The 27,431-nt window shown below is 43.0% G+C and overlaps 2 protein-coding genes and 1 long non-coding RNA gene across 5 annotated transcripts; 2 read left to right on the top strand and 1 right to left on the bottom strand.

The window, feature by feature from the left end:
- Nucleotides 1-1,044: 1,044 nt before the first annotated feature.
- ARL6IP1 (ARL6 interacting reticulophagy regulator 1) lies at nucleotides 1,045-7,755 on the top strand. Of its 2 annotated transcripts, none has more exons than XM_083711823.1 (6): nucleotides 1,045-1,314; nucleotides 4,199-4,332; nucleotides 4,813-4,932; nucleotides 5,863-5,980; nucleotides 6,555-6,639; nucleotides 6,814-7,755. In XM_083711823.1, the coding sequence occupies exons 1-6, from the start codon at nucleotides 1,060-1,062 to the stop codon at nucleotides 6,930-6,932; spliced, it is 831 nt and encodes a 276-aa protein (XP_083567949.1). In that variant the 5' UTR covers nucleotides 1,045-1,059; the 3' UTR covers nucleotides 6,933-7,755. The 2 variants fall into 2 exon arrangements, with proteins under 2 accessions (XP_083567949.1, XP_083567950.1); XM_083711824.1 differs by having other exon boundaries at nucleotides 1,108-1,310.
- On the bottom strand, nucleotides 4,896-5,856 carry LOC310831403. The gene is made up of 2 exons (XR_014557856.1): nucleotides 5,187-5,856; nucleotides 4,896-5,093 (listed from the first exon to the last, which is right to left on the bottom strand). It is a non-coding gene; the product is annotated as an uncharacterized lncRNA (long non-coding RNA).
- Nucleotides 7,756-11,832: 4,077 nt separating the features above from the next.
- RPS15A (ribosomal protein S15a) lies at nucleotides 11,833-19,701 on the top strand. Of its 2 annotated transcripts, none has more exons than XM_083711910.1 (5): nucleotides 11,833-11,966; nucleotides 14,299-14,436; nucleotides 15,483-15,562; nucleotides 18,820-18,905; nucleotides 19,568-19,701. In XM_083711910.1, exons 2-5 carry the CDS (start codon nucleotides 14,304-14,306, stop codon nucleotides 19,659-19,661), a joined length of 393 nt encoding a protein of 130 aa, XP_083568036.1. In that variant the 5' UTR covers nucleotides 11,833-11,966; nucleotides 14,299-14,303; the 3' UTR covers nucleotides 19,662-19,701. The 2 variants fall into 2 exon arrangements, with proteins under 2 accessions (XP_083568036.1, XP_083568037.1); XM_083711911.1 differs by having other exon boundaries at nucleotides 11,958-13,543; nucleotides 14,121-14,436.
- The last annotated feature ends 7,730 nt before the right edge of the window (nucleotides 19,702-27,431 follow it).

Below are 27,431 nucleotides of genomic sequence, written 5' to 3'. Positions count from 1 at the left end.
GGGTCAGATTTAAGGTGCTGCTTTTGACCTTTAAAGCCCTTCACGGCCTAGGACCCTCGTACCTCCGGGACCGCCTCTCCTGGTATGCCCCACGGAGAGCCTCAAGGTCCATAAATAACAACACCCTAGTGGTCCCGGGCCCTAAGGAAGTTAGATTGGCTTCGACCAGAGGCAGGGCCTTTTCAACTCTGGCTCCGGCCTGGTGGAACGCTCTGCCTCATGAGACCAGGGCCCTGCAGGATCTGATTTCTTTCCGCAGGGCCTGTAAGACAGAGTTGTTCCGCCTGGCCTTTGGCTTGGAGCCAATTTGATTCCCTCTCTCTCTCTCTCTCCTCCTGCGATGAGGCTACATTTTAATATTTTAATGTTCCATTATTTTAATGCTGCATTTTATTTTTGTTTTTAAGTTGTAATCATTCTTCTTGTTTTTATTATTGTTTGTAAGCCGCTCTGAGCCCGGCCTTGGCTGGGGAGGGCGGGGTATAAATAAAAAATTATTATTATTATTATTATACTCCTATTGATGCAGCCCAGAATTGCATTGGCTTTTTTAGCTGCCGCGTCACACTGTTGGCTCATGTCAAGTTTGTGGTCAACCAAGACTCCTAGATCCTTTTCGCATGTACTGCTCTATGTGGGAGAACCCACATAGGCCACCTTGAGCTCCTTTGAGGAAATATAAGAAATGTAATAAGTAATGCATAAAATAGACAATCATGGCAAAGACCCATTTATCCAGCTGGGAAAACCTGTGGGAACTCCCACAATCCCCCCATAAGGGGCCAGTTAGCTTCTACTTGGAAAGGCGCTAAGCAGTCCTTCCCCACCCCCACCCCACTCCGGAATCCCCCTCCAAAAACCCGTTAAACGGTTTCTGCTGCGGGACGTCAAGGGAACAACGCGACGTTTCTCCCCCTCACGCGCCCGAAGTCATGACGAGCAAGAGGAGGGAGCTGATTGGTCCAAATTCAAAGGCGAACGGGCAGAGGGGCAGATGAGAGGGCGCTGGTTAGGGGAGTGAGATGGTCCTTATCCAATGGAAAGCGTCGGGGAGGTGGGATGGGCGGGGCCGCCGAGCTCATAATAGGGGAAGGTGGGCGAGGCGGCGAAGGGTTCTTGCTCGCGAGGCCGACGGGGAAGCAGAAAGGAGGTGTTGCTTCGGAAGGGGGCGTGGCCTGGAAGGCTAGGCGGAGGAGGCGGGGCTTAAGCCGTGACGGTTTGCGAGGGGTGGGAGAGAAGGAGTCTGCAGAAAGCAGCTGTCTGGGCCACACAAAATGGCGGAGGGCGACAATAGGAGCACCAACCAGCTGGTGGGTGAGCGCTGAGGCGAAGCACATTGGGTGGGCGGGGGGCGAGTTGAGGCCCTCACTTCCCTCAAGAAGTGGGAAGGAAGGAAGCCGTTGGCTTCCTTGGGCTGTATCCTGCGAGGAGCATCTGCGGAGGGGCGCTTGTTTTTACGCAGGAAGAGGGAGGGGCTGGCTCTTCTGTCTCCATGCACGTCTTGCAAGGCTGCCATAGCGGCCTCTTCACCCCCACTCCCAGCCCCGCCATTCCTATTCTGCGTTATTTTAAAGTGGGGGTGGGTGGGAGGTTTGCGCCATTTGTGCAACTCTTTCTTTGAGGGGTGGAGGCTGCGAACTGCTTCATAGAGTAGAGGGGGCTGCAAGGGGCGAAGTGAGGAAACTTCGAAAGTGTAACAGGCACACCAAAGAATCTTATGGCGCTTTTCAAGACTTAGCTTACTGCAATGCAGGATGACCCTCGGGCCCCTTCCGACGCCACAATTCTGCGATTCTAAGACCCGCAGATTTTTGATGGCAGAAGCTTTTGTGGATTGAAGGCTGCTTCGTCGGATGCACGAAGTGGTTGTTTGATGGTGTGTGTATGAATGTCTTCTTTCACACACACGTTATTACCTATCAGTATGTGCATATTTGTATTAACACTCACCTGTGTGTAAATAGATATGTGTGTGTGTGTTTATATATATACACACACATACGGATGGATAATAACATTTTGTGCGTTTGATTAATGGGGTTTTAGCCTGTGAAGCTTCTGCCACCATAAGCCTTAAAGGTGCCCCAAGGTTGTTTGTGTGTTGGCTGTATGAAACTGTCCTTCTGGAACTTAAATAACACCCCACGGTCTAGTCATGTTTACTCAGAATGAAGGCCTGAGTAAATTGGGTTTATTCCAAGGTAAATATGTCACCTCAAATTTTGCCTTTTGAAAGCTGTGGAAGGATCCAAAATCAGGAGAGAACCCATTATATTTTGCTGATGTACAAGGTTTTAGAAGCTGGCCGAGGCAGCAGTAGTGTTTTGTAGGAACATGGGATCAGAATTGCAGAGCTGAAAGGCAAAATAGCCTTCTTACAAATGGTTAGAGATGGAGGCTTTTCTTCCCACCAAATAATACATAAAAAAATATTCTAGGCAAGCCATCTTGAAAAAGATCAGGTTTCATTTTCCGGTTTCTCCAGTAGGACTCTGCTATGTCATCTTCCTTTGTAGTATTAGAGACACACCTGGCCAGCCTGCTTATGCTAATAGGAGCAGAAATAAGCAGGGTGCTTTGTTTAGGCTGTCAAAGGAGCTGCAGCGCTTCAGGGATAGGTGGTTGAAAGTCAGATGCACAGCATTGAGCATTATGGTTGATGAACAGAGGAGTGCAGATACTGTGTGTGCCTTTTCTTTGAGTTTGAAATGCAGATCACTTGTATCCACAGTGTTATCTGTTACATTTCTCACTATGTCATATGCTTGGTATACCCTGCTTTTTGAGTTGAAGACAGTGCACATGAGCTTCCCCCTGTTTTATAACGGCCCTATGCAGCCACTGAGGCTGTGTGCACATAAGTGGGCCAATATAACTGAGTGAACTTGATAGGCAAGGAGAGATTTTAACCCAGGCAGAACAACAGTTTAGTTTGTCTTGTGACTGAATCATTTCAAAGACATGAGTTAAGCTGTATGTGTGTGTGTGTGTGTGTGTGTGTGTGTGTGTGTGTGTGTGTGTGATGGAATATTGACAGGTCTAAGCTTCAGGGGAAGAGAGAAATGTTTAGAAACAAAGTTTATTGGCTAGAACTCCCTATATTTTGCTGATCTAGAAGGCCGTGTTAGGAAATGGACAGAAACTGAAGAACAGAAATTAGAATTCAAAATAAGGAAGCATTAAACATGCTAGACTAGCAGGAGTTTTATACAGTGTGTAGACCTCAGTGGCAGGTCTCTCCCCCTCCCCCTTTCATAGTTCATTATGAAAGTTTCACCTACGTACTATTCACAAGTCTTCAGTTTATGGTCCTGGGCTGAGACAGCAATCAGTACAAAACACAGCTGTGTAGGATGTCGAAAGTAACAGTTATTCAGAGTGAATTAAAATATTGGTAAATCCAGTTTTGCACACAGAACCTTGCATAGCATTTAACACTGTTAGGATAATAAATAATGTAAAAACAGTTTAATTTCAAATATTTTGTTCATATTGAGTTACTTTCTCATGCTGCCCAAGTTCATGATCATAAGATTTGGGTTCTCCATAAGCCAGATAAATTTTATCCTAATATCCAAGCTGGAATCAGAACAGGTCTCAAAATAAGGTCCTGGAGCACAGTTTTCACAAGATGGTGCCATAATAATAAATGGCAGGTAGAATAGCTCTTTGTTATGAAAAATCTTAACTACCGGATCTAGAGTTGTCATTGTGGTTCTAGAAGAGGTTCCCGCTTGAGGAATGTGGGAAAGACAATTTCTGCCAATTTCCCCTTTCCCCTCTGACCTTAATGAATCCCCAAACCTCTAGAGCAGCTTTTCATTGGCTAAAGGAGGAAGGAAGAATTGGTGTAAATTGCATCCACAACCCTTTTGCTCTAGCCGGAGCATCCTGTTCTGCTCATGGGAACTCTGGATTGAAGTTTCAGTATGTAGAAATATATCCTATGAATATGGCACTGTTCTCCTAGTTGGGAGTAACCAGATATTTTGTTGCATGATAGACATGTGGCTTCAAATTAAAAGAACCAGTTAAGAGGATGCAGACATAAAAAACTTGAGTTATATTCTGTAAAGCAAAGATAAAGCTGTTATATTGTCTAACATAAGATAGCCTACATGTCCAATGAAGCATATGCATTGTGTAAGCATTTTTCTGCCTGGGGCAATTACATATGTTAAAATGCTTTTATTCACAGGCTGCAGAGACAGCTAGCTTGGAAGAGCAGTTGCAAGGATGGGGTGAAGTGATTCTGGTGACAGACAAAATCCTTCGTTGGGAAAAACCATGGTTTCCACCTGCTATGATTGCTGTAGTTTCCTTCATCTTTCTGTAAGTTATTGGAGAGAATGTTACAAAAAATAATAATGCTAAAGACAGTTAAGCTAGTAGTTACTTTTCTGAAGTTCTCAGTACTGCTCTGCTGTAAAAAGTACATGGGAAGTTTTATGCAGCTGGAAAAACAATGCTGCTATAAAAAAACCAAATATATGTTCAAACTTGGGGGCATTCCTAGTCATTTTATTTCATAGAAGGGCCTATTAATTGGAAAAGATAGGGAAGAGCAACAACTTTTTATTCCTTCCAAACTTCATTTTCTCTGTCCTTCCAACCTACTGTCCCACTGGTGACTATGCCATTGCAGAAACTAAATTGAGGCATTATTTCTCAACCACTGGCTATGTTGGCTGGGGCTGATGGGAGTTGGGTACTTCAAAATAAAATTTGGAGGCTACTTCTTCTCCACACCTCCTTTAATCACATTGTTAAATGTTTTGCCACTAGATAACAACATTTTTCTTGCCCCAACAGGATGATCTACTACTTGGACCCATCTGTTCTTTCAGGTGTTTCTTGCTTTGTTATGCTGCTTTGTTTGGCTGACTACCTTGTACCTGCTCTTGCTCCTAGAATTTTTGGCTCCAGTAAATGGTATGTTGTTTGACAGTCCCTTAAGTATAACATTTAGCAAGAATAGAATTGAACCAACATATATTCAGTGTTAACTATGTGCATCAGTCCTGAACAAAAATCCTTCTACCTAGTGTTCTGACATACTTAGTGTTCTACTACCTAGAGCAGACATAGGCAAACTCGGCCCTCCAGATGTTTTGGGACTACAATTCCCATCATCCCTGACCACTGGTCCTTTTAGCTAGGGATGATGAGAGTTGTAGTCCCAAAACATCTGGAGGGCTGAGTTTGCCTATGCCTGACCTAGAGCAACAATATCTGTGTATATTAAAGGCTTGGTTGTCTCTTTTTTCTGTTTGATACCTTTGCTTGTATAATTATGTTTAGACTGCAAGGTCATTGAGGCAGGAACCTATCTTTTCCTCCTGTTCCCGTCCCCCTTATGTTACTCTCTACAGCACCATGCACATTGATAGTAGACTAAAAACAGAGCTGTAGCCTTTAAACAACTGGCTGTCATGGATTCTTGGGGTGTAAATCTATATAAAGATGTTGCCATCTAACTGAAAGTTTTGAGGCAGCTGAAGAACCTCTTTGCTGGAAATGGTGATTTGCTGAATAGGACACAGATTTGCAGTTAATGGTAAATTCTTCATAATATCTGGTCATTCAGAACACGTGTCAACTGCAAATTAATGCAAGTTTTAGTCCATTAAAATATATATGATCTTCTCATTCTTGGATTTGTTGATCACCCTAACAGTGAATAGTTATAGTAGAGAATCAAAGAAGTATATATTGTACATATATGAACGGGACATTAAAGTGGCATCAAATTTTGAACTGGGTGGCGGGAGGTCGAGATGATAATGGTTGCTCATGTGCAGTTTCTGAAGTGGAGGCGAGGCCATAATATCAAGAGTTTTGTTCAAAATAATTTCTTTAAAGGACTACTGAACAACAGCAGCGGTTCCATGAAATTTGTAGCAACCTGGTAAAAACACGGCGCGGAATTGTTGGTTGGTGGAAACGTCTTTTCACATTTAAGGAGGAAAAGCCTAAAATGGTAATATATGTGCTTCTCTGAAAATGTTTCATCCTTATTGCAAATTGGATGTTGCTTTATAAATCCATTCTGCCTTACATATGCTTTTGGTGACTAGCATGTATATTTGTTTTGTAAATGAAAATCCCTTTTTCTTACCTAAAATGCTTTAGTAAGTGCACACACCATCTGATCAGAGCTTTTTATGGTATCTTGATTTGAGTATTTGACTCTCTCCCCTCCCCCACTTTTGTTTCAGGCACTTTTTGGTTGTTTTTTGCTTCATAGTCTCTAGGACAGTTATTGTAGTGGTATGCAAATATATTCCTGTCTGCAATTTATAACATCGTCCTAATGCATCCAGCAAGCCAATAACAATCTAAGCTAAGCTCCTAAAACCTACTTGCATGAAATAAATTTCCACTGAAGTGAATGAGATATACTGCTAAGTGTGTTTGTTTGTTCACTCATTCAGAATCCATGCTAAATCAATAATGCTGCTTTTAATAGCAGCAGGGAAAGTACTTAGAGAGGTAACTATCATGCCTTCATAACTTACTTTTAAGGACTAGTACCATTCTTATTTCTCTTCTAGTACTTCATGACAATGCTCTGTTCCTTAGCTGTGATTGCTTGGATAGGACAGCAAGTTCATAACCTCTTCCTCACCTACCTTATTGGTAAGTGGTGCAGAATAATATATTGCTATGTTTTTCCACAGTAGAGAATGGGGGAGATATTTGTAGTTGGGATGCCTATAATGAAGCGATAGCAACATAAATTAGATGAGTCGGTATGGGAGATGAATTTGCAAATGACCATAGTTGGTGATAACTTCTTCTTTACTCCCCTAGTGAGCTGCTTCTTGTTGTTTCCTGGGTTGAACAAGCACGGAATAATTTCAAAATATGCTGGAATGGCAAAAAGGGAGGTCAACAAACTCCTGAAGCAAAAGGAGAAGAAAAACGAATGAAACATTGCTTGCTAATTCACTCTATAGTATAATTGTGTTCTGGGAACAATTCAACGAATTATTGTGTGTTTAATAGTATAGAAGTGCTTATTTCAGTCATCGCTTTTTGATTTTAAATAAGGGCCCTTCTTGTGCTGTTTAAACAGGAACTGTATGGTCCCTCAGTCACACACTAATAGTCTTCTAACATGGACAGTTATTCTTACAGTAAGTGTGACTAGCAACTTCAATACTGTAATAAGACTGATCAATAACAACTGCTGGTGGTGAACTGGGTAACATTTTCCATTCCTCTTGAGCATTTTAAGGACCCTCTGGACTGTCTAGATTTAATTCAAAATGCCCTCTAGATTAAATTGCTAAATGTACAATGTTGTAGGTGACAGGTGATTTGAATAAACAAAGCTCCTAAACTCTGAATCCCAGTTGTAGTTGTAGCTCTGCAATGCAACTTAATTGCACTGAAACTGAATGAAAAACTTAAGTCAGGATGCACAGACAGTCAACTTCATTGCTTCTATTATTTAAATAGCTCTAGTTTTGGTGTTGTGAAACATGTCTGTAGTTTTTTAAAAATATGGTCTTATATAAAATCATGTTGAAAATACGTGATGCGTCTGTCTTGCCAACAAGTCTCTGGAGTTATTTGTGTTTTCTTAATGCTATTTTGTTTTTACTACACATTTCTTAAGTAAAAGTTTGTAACCTGTTAAAATGATAGGCATCTTAAATTTCCGTTTAACAGGCAAATTTCTGTCTTAATTGTAAATTGATGAACAGTGTTATCTTATGTTTGAAAATATAGACTTGAGAAATCTTGAAACTTTTTTTGTTTCATTATTATCTTTTTTGACAAAATGAGATCTGCTGCTTACATTACTGCCTTATAGATGGTAGCTGCTTTTCATTCTAAGTTCCCAACCTTTCAGTTTTCTGTTAAACACTGTAATTCAGTACACATTTTTTGTAAATGTGTCTCAAAAGGACAAAGTTTTTAAGTTGCTCTTGTGATATATTGCCTATAGTGAAGCCCGAAAGGCCATAACTGTGTTGGCAGCATTGGCAGCAAGGGGTAGAAAGTCTTCTAACTAGAACTAACACAAATATTATTTTTATCATCACTCTCTTACTAATTGGCTCGAAACAATAAAAAACAGTCTTTCTTCACGCACATCTAACATTTTTGAATGCTAGGGGTGGGATGTGGCTCATTTTTTACTGCCATACTAGTATGTAACATGGTGCAGATAACTTATCTGCATAAGGACACTAGGGTGGTGTTCAACACTTAAACATTCCTATGTTAGATCTCTTATGACATGTGAATCTTAGGGCATTCTGTTTTTCCAAACGAATGAAAAACCATTTTTGGACTCATGATTAGAGCAACCTCATAAGATCTCTGCCTTAGGAGAAGAAACAAAGCCTCTTACTAAGGCTAGTGAAAAGAGAAATCCCTGAAGCAGGCTTTCTTCAGCAGGTGAAAGGAGTAACATTACCTATTACTGCTCCTTGGGTTGAAATATTTCGGTATGCCAACTTAGTTATCATTGTAGTAAGTATTTTCCCATTCATGAATACCATATTTGACATTATACCTTCATTTTGGACATTAGAAGCAGCACACAAATCCTGAGAAAAGTGAGAACTTATAGTTGCAAAATGAATTATATTTAGTCATTGGAAGTCTGTGATGGCAGTTCCTGTATCTAGCAGTTATGGGCACTAGCAACAAGATGGTGAAATAGAAAACTATTTTGGAATGATTTAGTGATAGCATAAGTGACAGGAACCGGTTTCTTTCAAAAACACCACACTTTCCCATAAGTCCTACCCCCCCCCCCCGATTTTGTGTGTTTGTTTTAGACAGGATAACTAAACCAACTTTACCTAGTTTGGGTAGGAGGACAGTGTTTTACGTGAAGGGAAAGCAATGTTGTAATATGAATTAGGAGGGAGCCGTGTAGGGTGGGAAGGTAGAGAAAAGACTTGGAGGGAGGGGAAATAAGTTCCATGTACCAGCCTTTTTTTTTTTGTTAATGTTGCTGCTTTACTTTTGATTGCGTTGATACGTAATGTAGATTGATAGTAAATGTATTATCTAGAGAGATAAAAGTTGAAAGAAAAAATGGCAATTATTGAATGTGTATGTAAGGCCCCTGTCTGCTTTCCTCCATTCATCTAACCAGGAAAATAAAGTCATAGCAAAATTGGAGCTAACTTATTGATGTCTTAAGACACAAGTGGGCAGAATTCAATTTTGAACTTTGAGCCAGATGCAAAATAGTGGCTCAGGAAGGCAGATGTAGAATAGCATAACAGCCTTCAGCACATAATCAGTTTAAATTTATTTTCCTTACCAGATCTAGACGCCCCCTTTTTAAAAAAAGACAAATCTTTAGTCTTCCCAGGCTTTCTTGATTTGAGCTAGCTAGTTTAAGAGGAGAAAAAGACTTTTGGTTGATGGTGATGCTCCTTTGCAAGCACAAACCATTTATGAGCTAACTGCCAATCATCACCAGAGATCTACTAGTAGATTCTACTCTACCATCTGACTACCCCTGCCTCAAAAGGCTGCTGCTGAGGCCTTTAGGTTCCCCTCAAGTTTTCCTCCACTGTTGCATAATCCTCTCGGTGTTGGTAAAACAGTCTGTTTAGGAAATGCCTCATGCCTCAACCTTGTGAGGCCGAAAATATTTCCACATCTGCTTGAGACTTCCTTTTATCCCTTCCTAAGAAAGTGGTTTGGCATCTTCTGAGGATTTTCCTTGGTAACATCTAAATAACATTATAGGGCCTAGCAAGCTGTGGAATCTCAGGCCAAGGGGCCGAATGATATCTCCCTGGACTTTGAACCCCCCCCAGCCACACCCTCTCCCCTGGCCCTGCTTCACACCCCAATTATTTTTGTCTTGTCTCAAACGTGTCACTTAACTTTCATAATGCCTCTTCCTTCTCTGGATGGAAGATGGAGAAAAGTTTTTGAGTGCATAGAAACTACTGTACAAAGGTAAACTTGGGTTGTCAATTTTTGCAAGCCCCTCTTAGGAGACTTTATGCCTAAAGGGCCACATATAAATGCTGTTAATAAATAATGTTAACCTTTACATTTGTTCCTGTGCTTATTTCTGCCTTCAGAAGGTGGCCCAGAAAGGAATACAGCCCTCTGGCTGAGAAAGATTCCCCATGCTAGGCCTAACTGGAGACAGACAGAGGAGCTGCCTGGGTGGGGAACCCTTCATGCTTCTTAATAAAGGACTGAGAACATGTCACATTTTCCATTGGGGCGACTGCACTAGAATAATTGCAGAGCGCTTGCCGGAACCTGCCCTCACTTCTTGGGTGGCGGCAGTGGGTGGGGCGCCACCCCATGGATTCTGCCACCTCAGGCGTTTGCTTCAGCTTGCTTCTGGATGGTACCAAAACTCAGGGCACAGCACCAGATCTGCTTCATTGCCCTCAAGAAGGCAACATGAATCATGTAAGAGGCAGGTTCAAATCATTGATGAAACCGGCCAGGCAACCTGGTCTCCGTTACCCTAGTCTAGCCCAGTTTTCTTCAACCTTAGGTCTCCAGATGTCCTTGGACTACAACTCCCATCATCCCCAGCCAGCTTATACAACAGTCAAGGTGGTGGGCGTTGTACAGTGGTACCTCGGGTTACAGACGCTTCAGGTTACAGACTCTGCTAACCCAGATATAGCACCTTGGGTTAAGAACTTTACTTCAGGATGAGAACAGAAATCGCGTGCCGGTGGTGCAGCGGGAGTCCCCATTAGCTAAAGTGGTGCCTCAGGTAAAGAACAATTTCACGTTAAGAACGGACTTCCGGAACGAATTAATTTCTTAACCCGAGGTACCACTATACCTGAGGAACCCAAGGTTGGAGGACTCTGCCCTATCTCACTTAAGGTGGCTGTGAGAGTAAAATGGAGGATAGGGAAGATCCCTATATGGTGCCTTGGAGCAACTCGCGGGTGTGTGGCCTGGAGGAAACGGGGTAAAACGTGTAGTGCATATACAGTAGGATGAACAAAAAAATCCTTCCAGTAGCATCTTAAAGACCAACTAAGTTAGTTCTAGGTATGAGCTAGAAAAGCACACGAAAGCTCATACCTAGAACTAACTTAGTTGGTCTTTAAGATGCTACTGGAAGGATTTTTTTGTTTTGACTATGGCAGACCAACACGGCTACCTACAGTAGAATGAGTTCATGCGACGGAGTCCTGCCGCGCAGTGACAGAAACAGGCTGAGCATTTACAAAACCGTCGCCTGGCCCCGCCCCTTTTGCGGAAGCGTTCTTGGTTGCTACTGGATACCAAAACCGAAAGGGCCGAGCTGTTTGAAGACGCCTTGCCTTTAGGCCATAGAGATAGGAAAATGTAGTGTCGGTAACTTCCGGGTAGCTTCCGTTGAGAAATCTTGGCGGAAGTTCTCTTTCTAACTCATATAATCTCCTATGTAAAAATTAGCGAGAGATCAAGCCTGAATCCAGCGGTCAATTGAACACAGAAGCCTTGCGCTTCATTGACTTGCATGCAGACATGTTCCGCTTTAAAATGTTTTCTGCTTCCAAAATTTTATTTTTAAGAATCCCCTTAAATATGGCATGCATAGGTGTGCGCATTCTTTCTGTTTCTGAGTGGAGAAGCTGCTGCCCAAAAAAATTTAAAAATCCAGGAAATATCAGCTCAAAGACATTCTGAGCACTGCAGCTATCTACTCAAAGCCACGTCCCAGTGATTTCAACAGGTTTGCTCCCAAATGAGTACGCAGAAGATCGCATCCTAAAAGATCAGAAAATTGTGTGTCGATTCACAAGATATCTCTACATTTTGTTCTCTACGGTCCAAAGCGAAGCCGTTGACGAGCACTGGCTGAGCGGAAAACTCCCCGAGGCATTTTAACCCGGGAACAAGATAATCTCGCGAGAAAAATCCCTACCACTTCCTTGTTATCCTGCCGCCTTGATTTCCCATAACACCCCGCGCTCGCTCGGCCGCCTTCCTTTTTCCGCCATATTGCTGCACTGGTGAGTAGCGGGCGATGGCCGTTCCTGGGTGGCATCCGTCGTATATCGAACCCATCCTGTCTCCTTGGGCCGCTGTCGACCCGGTTCCTGGAAGCTGGGGCTCCGCTCGACCTGCGCAGCTTATTTGGAGATGACCGCGCTTCTCCTGGGCCTCGCGGCGGCCGCCTAAACGGAGCGGGGGGGGGGAAGAGCGGTTGGGAGAGGAATGCCTTGGTCTGGGGCTTTGAGTGGTGGAAGGGCTGGGCTGGCGGGCTGTGCCTGACCGGGGAGGCCTTGACCAGCGGGCAGGCAGAAGGTGCCTTGCTGGACGAAGAACGCCGGGCACGGCTGCGTGTTCACGCGTTCGGGCTGCAACTTACTTTACATGCGTGTAAGCCCCAGGGCACGTAGTGGAGCTTGCATGTGCCTCATGTGGTTGCATGTTAGGTCCTCGCGAGACGTGGGCGCCTGCACCAGCTTGGGCGGGGGTGGCTTGCAGGCTGCTGCTATAGAGAAGACCGACATGGGTGGCATTCAGCTCCGGGTCGCCCCTTAACATCCCGGGGTCGCTGGATGCTTCACTGGGGCAGCAAAGTTTGGGGCCCTCAGCTTCTCATGCATCCCAGTTCCTGGAGCCGATAGTTTGCCTTACCAAGTGCTTACAATAGAACTCTTTACTTTTGGGGATCGTTGGCTTCGGGAAAGTATTGCACTCACGAGCTAATGTTAAAACTTGTAAGCGGTGGGGGACACACACAAAAGCCCATCTCTTGTGGCATTCTTACTGCAAATACATCAGAGCTGCGTGCTGTGTTAATATTTCAATGGGTTGCTATGTTGGTCTGCAGCTGTAAAAACGATGGGAAGTCTTGCTTGATCACACCAAAGTTGTGAAGTCCAGTGTCCTGTTTCCCAGAGATGCTTCTGGGATGGTCACAAGCAGGTTTTGAGGGCAATGGGCCTTTGACTCCCCAGCAACTGGCATTCAATAGTGTCCCTGAACATTGTTGCTCCTTGTCCTTAACATGAATATATGACTTTGTTCAAGGTGTCAAAATATGATATTGTTTTAACTCAAGGAATCCTGGCAATGTGTGTGTTTTTCTAGCTAAGGAATATAATTCTTCAGGGCTTTGCTTGGATTAGAACCCCAGAGACAGTATAAGACTTCTTTTCTGAAAATACAAAGTATAATATATGTGTCCCTTTGAGTACAATGGGACTCTCCTCTTCACCCCCATCTAGTCATGGCAACTACATAATCTGTTAAAGGTCTTTCTAGGGGGGAAATGTGACTTAAAAAAGAAAGACAACACAGACTTTGAATATATCCCCAATCTAGTCTCTGTGTCTTGATGCAGGGTAGCTTAATGTAGTCCCAATGAGTGCCTGATAATTGCACACAAAAAGCTATTACAGTCTCCCAAAACCATCTTGTTTCATGCATAAGCAGCTCTTAAATTTTGAAGTGTTTGTGTGTGCTGCACTGGGGGGGCATGTGTGTATGAACAGCACTGGGCAAATACTCTCCTGATTGCAACTCCTAAGTAAGAATAGCCTTCAGAGCATCCAACCTGGGCAGTTCTTATGAATTGGAGGCAATTAATCCTTTTTGTGTTTAAACTTTTACTGTACCAGATGTAACTGTAAGCATTTGAGCTTAGTACCTTGTGAACTTGTTTGCAAGACTGCGCTGAATCTAAGCTTTTTTATAATTTTGGGATGTTAGAGCTCTTTGAAAAGAAGTCAACAGTTGCAGTTATATTTTTCTGGAAATACACACAATGTAGTGCCCTTGCAGTTCAGTACTTACTAAAGACAGTTTCAGTTACAGATAGGTAGCCGTGTTGGTCCGCCATAGTCAAAACAAAAAAAATTCCTTCCAGTAGCACCTTAAAGACCAACTAAGTCAGTTCTTGGTATGAGCTTTCGTGTGCATGCACACGAAAGCTCATACCAAGAACTGACTTAGTTGGTCTTTAAGGTGCTACTGGAAGGAATTTTTTTTGTAAAGACAGTTTATTCACTGACAGTCACCCCTTTCTGTAGGCAGTTATTGAGGCTATTATCAACTTACTCCCCTTGCTTTGTCTTAGGAATGAAAGCTTGTAGCTTTAGCTGGCTAGTGAACTAAACGATTTATTTGCAATTGGAGTGGCCACACCGTAACAGCAGATAATACATGCCATTTGTTTAGAAAGTGTGTTTTGATTACTCTTTTAATTAGCTCCCTATGTTTTGTGCTGCTTCCAACATCCCGACGCAATCCAGTGAGCCACCATTTGAAGAAAGAAAACTGATACATGTTAGCAATTGGGCTTATCTTTTAAATTTGTGTATTTTATCCATGCAGGCATCATGGTGCGCATGAACGTTCTGGCAGATGCTCTAAAAAGCATCAACAATGCTGAGAAGCGTGGAAAACGTCAAGTACTCATCAGACCATGCTCGAAAGTTATTGTCCGGTTCTTAACCGTGATGATGAAGCATGGTAAGTCCACAGAATATACGTAAAAAAGTCCAGGAAAGATTAAGCTTTTTGGCCTTTGAAACTCAGATATCACCTTGGCTGGGAAAGCTGCCAATGAATATATTATATTCAAAGTTAGATGTGGGTATAGGTTTAAACTGGGCTTAATTACTTAAAAGTTCTGTTTGAAGATGACTGTGGTTGAAGCAGCGTACTTGGGGTTGGGGGCAGTGAAAATGGTCAGCTCACCATAAGCCAAGTAACTTGCTCATTCGGATGGTACAGTGCAAGTAGTATTTTAAATTATTTATCACACCTGTGCTTCGCCCTTCCTCCAAAGGGTTCAGGGACCATCCATTTTTGTTCTCATCATCAGTTGATTGTTTAGCCAAGAAGGTACTGTTCTTAGATGTACATACCCTGTAAAACAAAACAAGCAGCAATACAGTGGTACCTCGTGTTACGTACCATCCCCCTTACTAATGCTGTGGGTTATGCACTCCCCTAACCCAGAAGTAGGTGCCCCTTGTTGCAACCTTTGCTCCGGGATGTGAGCGGAAGTTGCGCTCCGGCGGCACGGCAGCAGCGGGAGGTGCCATTAAAGAAAGTGCGCCTCATGTTTTGAGCAGTTTCCTGTTATGAACGGACCCCCCGGAACAGATTAAGTATGTAACGCGAGGTATCACTGTGCTAAATGAAATAGCGAAGTATGCTGATATATATGATAGCGTGCACAATAGCCTGAAAAACCTATGGTCATCCTTGTATTAACATGCAGTATTCGATTTTATAAAATGGCTTCCAGTTTTGTTTTTGCAAATTGAATCACTTCGAATGCCACAGGCTGTGTGAAATAGTAACTTGCTAAATGCAAGCCAAGTCTCCATGGCACAGCAAGGATTTGAATCCCTGCATTCCTAGTTCTAGTCAAATAGTATGGCTCATATATCCCACCCTCATAGTCAAGCAGTTCAGTTAACGGGGAGGAATGGGTTGCTTTAGTTCTATTTCAATGGTGCAAAGATTTGAATATGCTGAGTGCTTTTCTTTGGTTCTTTGGTTCACAGGTTACATAGGTGAATTTGAGATCATTGACGATCACAGAGCTGGGAAGATTGTCGTTAATCTCACAGGCAGACTCAACAAGGTAAGACCTGACTTCCATTTAAGCCCCACTGGACTTAATGCCAGAATTACATCTTGGAAGATACACTTGCTGGGTGCATCTAAATTCACCTCACTTCACAGGAAAATTCACCCTTTGTGGGTGTGTTATGTATTTAGGCAAAATTTCCTTTAGCCCTAGGGCCAGTTCAGACAACACTGTATGTTTTGTTCATATAATTGTGTGCCTGACCAAATGGGAACTTTTATTATAAGCAAATGGCTTCAAGAGGTCCTTGATGGGAATGGCTTGAAAAGAAAGAGCTGTGAATCCTGGAGGTTTAAAGGATATCATTTTAAGGTCCTCTAGTCCTACAACAGCCACTGTCTGGTTCACTTGAGTTGACAACATTGTGCCTTAAAACTGGCAAATCGGAAGACATCTATACTGCTTGTCTTAAAAACCCTTGAAGAACAGTCTTTATGGTGCCACCTAAGCGCCTGTCATCAATGGATCCTCTTCTTTCTCCTTGACCTCTTTGAAATCAGTCTTGGGAAACCTCTTCCGATCAACCTATGGTTCCTGGTTCACTTTCTGGCATCTCTGGGTGCAGTTGGCAAGGGCTCCTTGCCTGAAACTCTAGAGAGCTGGTGCTAGTCAGTGAAGGGTCTTTTGAACTCCTTGAACCCAGACATCTGATAAGGCAGATTCTTATTTTACTATTTGTATAATTTTGTTTCTAACTTGATTTTTACGTTATTGAATTGAGATGTGCATTTATGCATTCACATGATTCTTGGACTTTTATTTTCTCAGTTTTTAGTTTTTCCTGAGATTGGAGTTTATTTTCTTCTTCTTACCTAGTATTGTGACTGCTTGGTCAAATGTTAATAGGCCTAGAACTGAAAATAGCTGGTAAACTGATATATTCAGATCTGTTAGGGCATAGCATCTTACAGCTGCACCTTTGAAATGGGTTGTATTTATATTTTCTTCTCCATGCCACTTTTAGATACCACATTTTAAATGTGTGTGTTGTGTTTTGGATATTGCAAGTTTTAAGAGTATTGTTACAGGGCTGTGTATATTATTATACTCTTAAAAGAGTATTGTGATAGTTTTCCAAACATGTTTTTTCTTTGTGTTCAAAATATTTGACTTGATTGTTACAGTTGAAGGCTGATATTACAAATTCAGGATGATACTATATAACTATTCATACCCAAGTTCTGAATCATTTCTTATTGAAAAGTTTAAGTTAGCTGTGCTGGCTCATAGGAGACATTACAAAACCATGGTTGGAACAGAATATCACAAAATTGTGTGTGTGCTTCTGAGGCCTCCAGAGCCTGTCTTATTGAAATAAATGATTTCAAATTTCTTATTAGAAGTAATAAGAAAAATGGCAGTAGCTGTTTGACTTCATTTAGAAAATTCACAAGACCTTCATTGGGACCAACTGAAAATCACAAAATAGGCAAAATAAAGCAGAAATGGCCAGCAACATTTTCCTCTTCCCACCTTCTCCTTTTTTGCTTTCTTTAACATCTTGTCAGAGGAAGAATTTGGTCCCACAGAACTCAAAAGCGCACCATTTTTGTGACTTGTCAGTTGGTCCTTAAGCAAGCACAACACTACTTCAGTAATCAAGTGGAAAGCTATAGTGGTGCAGGAGAGCTGAAAATAATGATAATATTCACATCTGGCAACCAATGCGCCCCTCTGGTTTCAGATAGTACACAGGTAGACAAGTAGAAAAAGCCTGGGAAACAAATTTTCATAGTCCTCTAGTGGCTATGGTAGCTCATTTACCATAAGTAATGTATTTAGTGTTAACTCTGGAAGTGTATACAGTGGTACCTCAGGTTACGAACTTAATTCATTCCGGAGGTCCATTCTTAACCCGAAACTGTTCTTAACCTGAAGCTCACAGGGCCTGCTGCGCTGCTAGTGCGCAATTTCCGTTTTCATCCTGGGGCAGAGTTCTCAACCCGAGGTACTACTGCCATGTTAGCAGAGTTTGTAACCCGAAGCGTTTGTAATCCAAAGTGTTTGTAACCTGAGGTACCACTGTACTCTATTCTGACCAAACTAAGCCTCATAGGATGCGGCTGTCTGGCCCTTGCTGCTAGTACAGCAGCCAAACATCTCACTTCCATTCTCCTCAAATTTGGCAATGGGGAGGAGGCAAAATCACTTCTTAGCTGCTGGGACAATCCTCGCCCATCTCTGCTGCTTCAAAAGTTGGGAAGAAGGCTAGTTGCTTGTCACACTCCACAGAAGGCAATTTGCATATAATACGCAACCCTAGTGTAGTTGAAGACTGGATGCACCTCTGCCTCTTGGCAGAAATGCTGGCATTTCTGTCAGCCCTGTCAAAGCAGCATAATGCCAAGGTTTCTGTTGTGCCCTGCGGCTTGTGACAAAGCCAGTGTTTGCATTTGACACGTGCTTGTTCAACTCCTGTACGTTGGTGTGAGGCAGCACTTCAATTTATTTATTTTGTTATCTGTATTTATAGCCCACCCTTCGCCAAATGGTCGCTGGGTGGGCTGCAAAATATAACAATTAAAAACAGTGTGTAATTAAAATTGTAAAATAAAACCCAGTTATCAGAATAACAAAAGTAGCACAGAACTGTAGCACACAGCAGAGTAGGAGGAGGGAAAATACGCACTCATCCAAAGACCTAGGTAAAGAAATGTGTCTCAGCCTATTATCAAAATGCATTGTTCTGTGAACCGCCCTGAGACCTTCAGGTATAGGGCGATATATAAATTTAATTGATGATGAGGATGATGGTGATGATAATATTCAGTGATGGCAGAATATGGGCTTCAGAAGGGAGGTCATTTCACTAGCTGGGGGCCACCATAGAGAAGAGCCTCTCTTGCCACCATCGCCCCTCAGCCATCTAGTTCATTTCTATGCTGCCTTCCTTCATGTAACTCAGATGTGTTCTAGGCAGGGTTCCCAGTTTGTCTCCCATTCAGGCACTTCTTAACTCAAGCAAAATGGTTTCATCCTGTGCCTAACTGACAGTGCCATCTGGATCCTGTTCAGGATTGTATGAACTGGCTATAAATCACAGCCCCTGAACCCACAAACATTTCTTGTTGTTCCCAGGCACTTTTCCCTGGTTCCACTTCCTGTTGAATTGGGTAGCACAGCTGTGTTCCATCTATCAAATTTATTGAAAATACTTTAATGCCACATCCTTCAGTTCAGTGACTTCTGGACTTTGCAAGTAATACATTAGAAAGATGGTTAAGTCTTTTCCCCTTTGTTTGGCTTGATAGTGTGGTGTGATCAGCCCCAGATTTGATGTCCAACTGAAGGATTTGGAAAAGTGGCAGAACAACCTGCTACCTTCACGTCAGTTTGGGTAAGTATCAGCTGTGTAGAACTGGATTGCCAAAGCTTGTGATTAGGGCTGCTTCATTGCTGTGAGTTTTACCTTAGCTATTGCTCCTTGGTGCTAGATTCATATTGCAAGATAAGCACATGGATCAAAAGCCAGAACTACTACTAGCACTTAACCTGCTAACTCTGGCACATTAGCTATTGCTTTCTGTAGAATCAGTGCATAGCTGTCAACGTTTCCCTTTTTTAAGGGAAATTCCCTTATTCCAAATAGGATTCCTCGCAAGAAAAGGGGAAAAAGTTGATAGTTATGATCAGTGGGTTGTATGCAACTAATTGTGCAAGGTTCCCCTCACTCATCTCCCCCATAGCAGCTCTGGGGGTTCCCCCTAACTTTCTTGAGCAGATTTGTTGTTAGGAAAGAGGGAGGAGAAGTTCCTTGGTGCTTATGGAAGTTGTTTTGCATGCACGATGATCTAGCTGGATTCAAACCAGTATGGCAATAATCCCATAAGAATCTAATCTGTATATATGTTAAGCAGTTTTGCATTTAGTTTTTGTGGCAGTACATTTTTCTAATGTGCTGCCTGTTAAAGATGAGGTTAAATTATTCTTTCTGCTTTTGCAAATGGGTAAGAATTCAAGCATAAAGCATAACGGGTATTTTCCTCACCCTTTTAATAGGTACATTGTGCTGACAACTTCAGCTGGCATCATGGACCACGAGGAAGCTAGGCGAAAACACACAGGAGGAAAAATCCTGGGATTCTTTTTCTAAACTTGTAAAAAGAGGCAAACTAATAAATTGTTCAAATAGACTCTTTTCGGCTTGCATGTTAAAGTCAATCCTTGTTCCATTGCCCTAGTATATAATGCTATTCAGGTAATTGTTGTGTAAAGTGAGCAACAGCCTCAGGTGCGGGTACCTTTGCTGGCTCAGGTTATCTTCTCGATTGTGCTGCTTTATATAGGATAAACTGAACGCATATGTCTATGCACACGTATATCTATGCACCAGAAATTAACAGAAAAGTAATCTACAATGCAGAAGAAAGTGTGAGACTTGATTTCTATAAATTTGAGGCAGTTGCTGGTCTTAAGAGAGCCAGTGTGGTGTAGTGGTTAAGAGCGATAGATTCGTAATCTGGGGAACCGGGTTCGGGTCTCGTCCACATGCAGCTGTTGGGTGACCTTGGGCCAGTCACACTTCTCTGAAATCTCTCAGCCCCACTCACCTCACAGAGTGTTTGTTGTGGGGGAGGAAGGGAAAGGAGAATGGTAGCCGCTTTGAGAGTCCTTCGGGTAGTGATAAAGCAGGATATCAAATCCAAACTCCTCTTCTCTCTTCTTAATCCATCAACAGCAGCTACACGAGAGCAGGACCTCTCCACTAGTAAGGAGTGGAGCATAGAAGCACATCAGCAGTCAGTATTGTATGCTGAGCAATTGCTTATGTGCACACTGGCAAATGGTTGTATGGACCTGTAAAGGTAAAGGTACCCCTGCCCGTACGGGCCAGTCTTGACAGACTCTAGGGTTGTGCGCTCATCTCACTCTATAGGCCGGGAGCCAGCGCTGTCTGCAGACACTTCCGGGTCACGTGGCCAGTGTGACAAGCTGCCTCTGGCGAGCCAGCGCAGCACACGGAACACCGTTTACCTTCCCGCTGGTAAGCGGTCCCTATTTATCTACTTGCACCCGGGGGTGCTTTCGAACTGCTAGGTTGGCAGGCGCTGGGACCGAATGACGGGAGTGCACCCCACTGCGGGGATTTGAACCGCTGACCATGTGATCAGCAAGTCCTAGGCGCTGAGGTTTTACCCACAGCGCCACCCGCGTCCCTTCTACATGGACCTGTAGTCATTGGCATTAATGCAGTGCTCAAAAGATTAGTGCTTTGACCAGATGTCTAAAGGACAGGGCAGACAGGCTAAAGTAATGAGAAGCACATACCTTGAGAGCAGTTCACACAGTGACCTGTTGTGCAGATTATAGGTTTATGGGGTTGCATATTTGAATCTTGGGGCTTATGCATATTTTGCTTCCACCCTCAGATAGTGGGAGAGACGCTTAAAATTCCCTGTTCATGCTTACAAAAGTTTCAAAACAGGTAAAAGAATTTAAATAAGGAACTTAATATATTTTAAATAAGAAATCAGCTGTTTAAAAGAGCAGGAGAGTTTCTCCAGTTTAGTGGCTGCCACAGTGAATGCTTTGCTCCATTTAGGGTGGATGCACTCTCGCTAATCAGTAACTTTGGAAGCGCTGTGTTGTGGATAGTGAAATTAAGCAAATCACCCCTTTGTGTTGTATAGAGGCAAATTCATTAAGTCTTAAAAAGTAATCCTATAGGGGTTTTCTGAATAGCTGACAGCCATTCAGACAACTAGCCTTTTCTTCGCTTTGGACATTTGCAGCTTCCCGTTTTGCAGGGAGCCTTATTCTGTATATGCATGATCAGCAGTGAAGACACTGTGTGCTTGCAGAACGTTGGTAAACTGAAGTCATCCTCCACCCTTTCCCCCATTTGTGCCCATTTTTAAATAGGGTTGGATTTTGTTGGCCAGCCAAGGACTCCCAGATCTCATTCAATTGATGCATCCATATCACAGGACTTCATGTTTATCCGCCTCTAATGAATATGGAAAGAATTGTGTGGTTGGCCAATTTTACAGTAGAGTTGCCAGTCATGCCTATTATTGTTCCTTATCACACTCCCTCTGCCTCTCCTATGTTGGAACGCAGCCTGCTACCTTCAGAGTATCTTCTTGCCCTTGTGTCTTCAAGCTTTTGGAAAGCTTCTGGCTGGCTGCCCATCCTCCTGGTCCCATTCTCTCTCTCTCTGACTCCTAAAAAAAACCCAACTGATTATCCTCCAGAATTTCTCACTTTGCTTCTAGGAGCAAAAAAAACAGAGTTCCATCTTAAAGAGTGAACAAATGGATTATGGTGCAGTCATTTGGGAACTAGGGCCCAGTCCATCAGATGCACAAAGCCTTTTACAGTTTTAATTCTGCGTTTTGCACTTCCCTGAAGCATTTTATTGTAGTATGTGCGTCACTTAGAAGGCAATTGATATCAGTTTTGTAAGAGATGCTTATTAGTACTGTCTTCATTACTGGGAGGGCAGAGAGGCTATCAAAACTGAAATGTTAACATAAGAAGAGACCTGCTGGATGAGGCCAATGGCCCATTTACTCTAGCATCCTGTTGCTGCAATGGCCAACCTGATTTGTGTAGGAAACTCACAAGATGGACCTGAGCAGAAAAATACTACTGCAGTTTAGAGCAACTGTAGCTCCTTGAAGCTGTCGGCACGGACCACAAAACAGCTTCAAATGGATGGCTAAACCAGGTGAGGGTAGCCGATGGGTCGCAGTCCTTCCATGAGTTAGGGACTTCCCCTGCATGTGAAGGCAGACTCTGATGGATTGAGCAGTTGAGACGAATGGTGGATCCAACGGTCAAAAAGGCAGTTTCTGCACATGCTGTAGAAGGAAGTGAGGGGCAGATGGGGCTTTGTCAACCTGGGAAGAAGAAGGAGAAGTAAACACTGATCCTAAAGTTCTGCTGCCTTAAAGCTGTACTGATTTGTGAGAAAGCCTTCAGCAGTAAACCCTGAGGAAAAATCTCCATGCTGCCTTGTGGGACATCTTTGGGAGAATATGTTTGTTGCTTTGTCCCAACCTTCCGTGCATGGAAGGGAGGAGGGAATAAGCTATTTAAGTGCACAATTGAACAAAAATATATTCTCAGATTAATCTGGAAACGGGAGGAGGCAGTTTATGGGTGCACACATTCAGAAATGACAGACTAATTTTCCTGTCCTTACACTGAATCACTAATAAATTTCCTTTCTCAAATATATACTTCATGTGAGCTTTTAATTACATGGCTCTACTCCATTTTGATTAGACTTGTCCAGAGAGATAAATCATTCACCAAAGTATTTACCCTGAAAGAGTTCACACATTTGCCCTGGATTCTGTACCTATTACAGGAAATCCCTGTCTGTCCCCCTCGCCTTTAAAATCGTTCTCTTAATTGAACTCATGGCTGTTAAATTACTGGTGACTGAAGACATATGGCCCATAATTCAAGTTTTCTTCATGCTTGCATCTGTAATAGGACTGGTGTGCCATACTTCCTCATGGAATTCTTGTGTTGAAAATGCATAAAATGGAAAACAAATGAGTTAATATGTGCCTTCTGCTCAGAAGCAAGTCCCATAGAGCGCATCAGGCCTCTCTATTATGCACCCTTATTTCGGGTTGTGCAGTTTTAAGAACTAAACACGGAACCTTCCCTGGAGTTCAAATGAGGTTTGGCATTTCCATTTTGTCTTTGGCACAGTTTAATCTCCGCCTCTGTTCCTCATTTAAGCAAGGCACGGGAACAAGCAAAGGAAAGGCAATATGCAAATATTGCTGGCATCAAAAATGTCTTGAAAATGCTATTTTGCAAATGAGCATGGTTTGGAAATTGACATCAAGTTAGGTGCAGCGAGCCTATGGCTATTTCTGAGTACTCTTGGAGTAGAGGACTGGCAATAGCAAATACGCTTCTTTTTTGAAACACAGTACAAAGGGAAAAGGAGATGTGCTATCTCCTATTCCAAATGGCGGAAATGGTAGAGGAATGGATCTAAAACCCAAATGAATTTGCATTTTCCTCTCCTGCATTTCAACAAGAGTGGATATTGAAATTCAGCTATTTTTATTTTTATTCAGTTGTACTAGAACGACCAAAATTCTGATCAGCATCCCCAAAAATGGCTGAAAATCAAAGTTGTTTGCAGATGAGGGCTGATCCACGAGTCATTGTCTGCCAGTCCATGGAGACTCCACCACAGCCCAGGTCGGGTGGGATGCTTCAGGGACCAAATATGGCACCAGTCCCTGGCACATTGGTGTTTTGTTTTGTTTTGTTTTTTTAATGCCAGTCCACCACATCAAGTAGCTTGAGAAACGATGACCTAAAAATATGACACATGGGTCAGGATTAAAAAATGATTGAAAAATAACTGAAAATTTGGTATGTGAGCTAGGATTCTAGAAAAAAAATCACCAAAAATTTGACCTGTAGGTGGGGATTCCCCAAAACAACTGAAAACAACAATCACAGGATAGGATCACAGTTACCAAAAAAATGATTGAGAAGACAGGCAAAAACCGCCTGAGTGCATTTTGAGGGAGCTTAAGCCATGGATCATTTTATCAGATCCTGACTTGAAAAACTGGTGGTTTTTCAACTTTTTGATCTGTGAGTCCTCATGAATTTCAGCGACTCATCCAGCAGGTGGAGGAGGCTGGAGAGAAAACCAGAATTAGTTGGCAGCTCTTCTTATTGGCTATCATTCAGCTTAATCTCGTACTTAATCCAACTATCATTCAGCTTAATCTCGTACTTCTGAAGGTGCCACGAGACACTTTTTGGATTGGGCACTTTGATTCAAACCTGACTCTCCTCTATACCATCTCCCTCTTGCACCAGTCAGCCATCAAGTGCGTTAGATGAGCATGAGCAAGGAGCTGGGTTTCTGGTAAGATGGCAGATATGCAAGAAGTGAGCTCCGTCCTCTAAATTTCTAAAGATCCCATGGCCAGCAACCACTTCGTCTTTCTTGTGGGGTGGAAAGAGACAAGACTAGGTTGGCTGCCCTAAATGCACTGGAGAAGAGTAGAAAAAGAAGAGTAGAAAAAAGCCAATGCAATTCTGGGCTGCATCAATAGGAGTATAGCATCTAGATCAAGGGAAGTAATAGTGCCACTGTATTCTGCTCTGGTCAGACCTCACCTGGAGTACTGTGTCCAGTTCTGGGCACCACAGTTCAAGAAGGACACTGACAAACTGGAACGTGTCCAGAGGAGGGCAACCAAAATGGTCAAAGGCCTGGAAACGATGCCTTCTGAGGAACGGCTAAGGGAGCTGGGCATGTTTAGCCGGGAGAAGAGGAGGTTAAGGGGTGATATGATAGCCATGTTCAAATATATAAAAGGATGTCACATAGAGGAGGGAGAAAGGTTGTTTTCTGCTGCTCTAGAGAAGCGGACACGGAGCAATGGATCCAAACTATAAGAAAGAAGATTCCACCTAAACATTAGGAAGAACTTCCTGACAGTAAGAGCTGTTTGACAGTGGAATTTGCTGCCAAGGAGTGTGGTGGAGTGTCCTTCTTTGGAGGTCTTTAAGCAGAGGCTTGACAACCATATGTCAGGAGTGCTCTGATGGTGTTTCCTGCTTGGCAGGGGGTTGGACTCGATGGCCCTTGTGGTCTCTTCCAACTCTATGATTCTAAGAATCTATGTTTAAAATCTTCCTCTTCTCAGTGGCGGACCTACATTTTGGGGGCTCTGAATCTCAGAACTGTCACGGGGGCCCCTTTGCAACCAGCAACAAGGTCTGGGTAACCACTGATCCCTTTTTCAATGAGGTAGTTCCGTGACAGATCCCCACACCTTTACAACATCTGTGTTACTGACTCTCAAGCTTGGGGATGGTTGAAATGTATACAACAAAAAATTAATCATGCGACTCAAATTTGCTCTACTAGACCCAACATTTTAAAGCAATGTGGTCTAAATTCATTTCTGGGGCCACTCTGGGATTAGGGCCCCTGAAGCTTAAGCTTCATAGTAGATCATCCCTGACTCCCATACATTTTTTAAATTTACAGTTCTATAACAGTGACAGTTTGTGGCTGCAGGAGAGGGAGGCTGGCCTAGGATCTTTGACATGAGGCTTCAGAGCGGAGCAGGGCGTCCCCAATCTCACCTCTACCTCAGTACACTAACATGGGCTTAACTTTTTGTGGCGGCCACCAGCAGCCCTATTTATTCCCTGCCATTTGAAAATCATGTTTCTTTGCTTGGTACTTGAAAGACGGTGATCTCAGCCTCAAAAAGAAGGATGAAGTGAAGAGACTTGTCAGTTTGATTGATATGGGAGTAATCTGTGTGGAAGTTTCCATTTCAGCAGAGGGCACTCTTGGCTTATATAATGCATCCAAGGAAAGCAGAGACATCATCTTCCCTACCAGAGGTGACCTCAGAAGACTTCCCAGCAGCTTCCCTGGATCCAGCAATGTTGTGTCTTTGAATCAAGCCCACCATTCAATGGAAACAGCAACAAAGCAATGCTACTGCAGAATTAGAATTCAAATATTGTAATCTCAGGGTTCCCATGGTCTGCCTGGTGTTGGGTCTCTAGATCACACTCAGTTATCATTCCCTTAATTACACATGTACGAGTGTACTTACATTATTCTTATTATTTTATCAACAGCTTCCTATGAAATATCTCAGCTAACAACAACAATACCAGCAATATAAAAATGTTCACATAAAAAAAATATCAATTACACCAATTTCCATCTGCTGGAAAACTCAGACTTGCTCTGAAGCTTGCAAGCTACCTTCAGTCTTTGAGAATGTCATGATAGACCAAACAATGAATGTGTGAATCAATGCAGGAGAGATATCTGTCAGTGTTGCATGAATGTTGTCATTGTGTATGTATGTATCAATCTTTTGTTGCTTTTGTCAGAAGCAAGGAGTAATTTTCATGGAGGTGTTTTTGGGGGTTCCTGCCCTAAATATTTTTGTGCGTTTCTGCAGAACTTCGGTTCCCCCCCCCCAACACTGCCAATGTATACAACTCCATCTTCTTCATGGGTTGTGCCATTTTGGCAACACAAGAAATGGCACTCATAGATTGGACATTAGAAATAGAGGGAATATTCGTTTCTGCATCATCTTCCTTGTGTTCCATTTTTGTGCTGTTAGCTGCTTTGAGTTCCCGAAGAAGAAGAAGAAGAAGAAGAAGAAGAAGAAGAAGAAGAAGAAAATGATCTCTCCTCGCCTCCTTTGCAGCACACAAACAGGACAGTCCACTTTAGATAAATGCTGGACTCGGCGCACCCAGCAACTCCAAACATACCTGATAGTGCAAAATTGTCTGGCTATGTGTGTTATTGCTTGATATAAACAAGGAGTAGTGAATCTCTGTCCTGCTAGATCAGGCTTCCCCAACCTTCAGCCCTCCAGATGTTTTTGACTACAATTCCCATCATCCCTAACCACTAGTCCTGTTAGCTAGGGATCATGGGAGTTGTAGGCCAAAATTTCTGGAGGGCCACAGGTTGGGGGTGCCTGTGTTAGATCTTATTGGACTCCAACTCACATCAGCCCTGACCATTAGGCATGCTGGAAGGAGTGAGAGCTGGAGTCCGACAACATCTGGAGGGCCATAGACACCAAACACCAGGAGGGAAGGGAAGGGAAGGCTTGGCTTATCTTCATCAAGGGAGGACCTGGGCAATCTTTTGTAGTATGGTGCCCTGTGCGAGGCCAAAATTTGGCACCCCAAAGTGGCTCTCCTTGGTTATGGACCTTCTCAGTTTTGTGCCCCCTTGGCTCAGCTCCTTCTGTGGGGGAAGCTCATGCACCATCCTAAATCTGGCACTGACTCCATCATGGGCTGAGCGAGGCTCATTCTCTTGCCTCGGACGTCCTCAATCAAAACGGTTCCTTAGTAAATGGAGGGGGGG

The sequence above is a fragment of the Podarcis gaigeae genome (assembly GCF_964106915.1).
Source record: "Podarcis gaigeae genome assembly, chromosome: 14".
Classification (NCBI taxonomy): domain Eukaryota; kingdom Metazoa; phylum Chordata; class Lepidosauria; order Squamata; family Lacertidae; genus Podarcis; species Podarcis gaigeae.
Note: the sequence above shows the minus strand (reverse complement) of the source record. Positions and strands in the feature narration are given on the sequence as shown.

What these genes read in the sequence shown, in the direction of transcription:
- ARL6IP1 (XM_083711823.1), top strand. Translation starts at nt 1,060, where the DNA reads ATGGGCGGGGCCGCCGAGCTCATAATAGGGGAAGGTGGGCGAGGCGGC. An exon ending in GAGCACCAACCAGCTGGTGG is followed by an intron (nt 1,315 to 4,198) that starts GTGAGCGCTGAG and finishes TTTTATTCACAG; the next exon opens with GCTGCAGAGACAGCTAGCTT. An exon ending in CTTCCTCACCTACCTTATTG is followed by an intron (nt 6,640 to 6,813) that starts GTAAGTGGTGCA and finishes TTACTCCCCTAG; the next exon opens with TGAGCTGCTTCTTGTTGTTT.
- RPS15A (XM_083711910.1), top strand. Translation starts at nt 14,304, where the DNA reads ATGGTGCGCATGAACGTTCTGGCAGATGCTCTAAAAAGCATCAACAAT. An exon ending in TCACAGGCAGACTCAACAAG is followed by an intron (nt 15,563 to 18,819) that starts GTAAGACCTGAC and finishes TTGGCTTGATAG; the next exon opens with TGTGGTGTGATCAGCCCCAG. An exon ending in CTACCTTCACGTCAGTTTGG is followed by an intron (nt 18,906 to 19,567) that starts GTAAGTATCAGC and finishes CCCTTTTAATAG; the next exon opens with GTACATTGTGCTGACAACTT.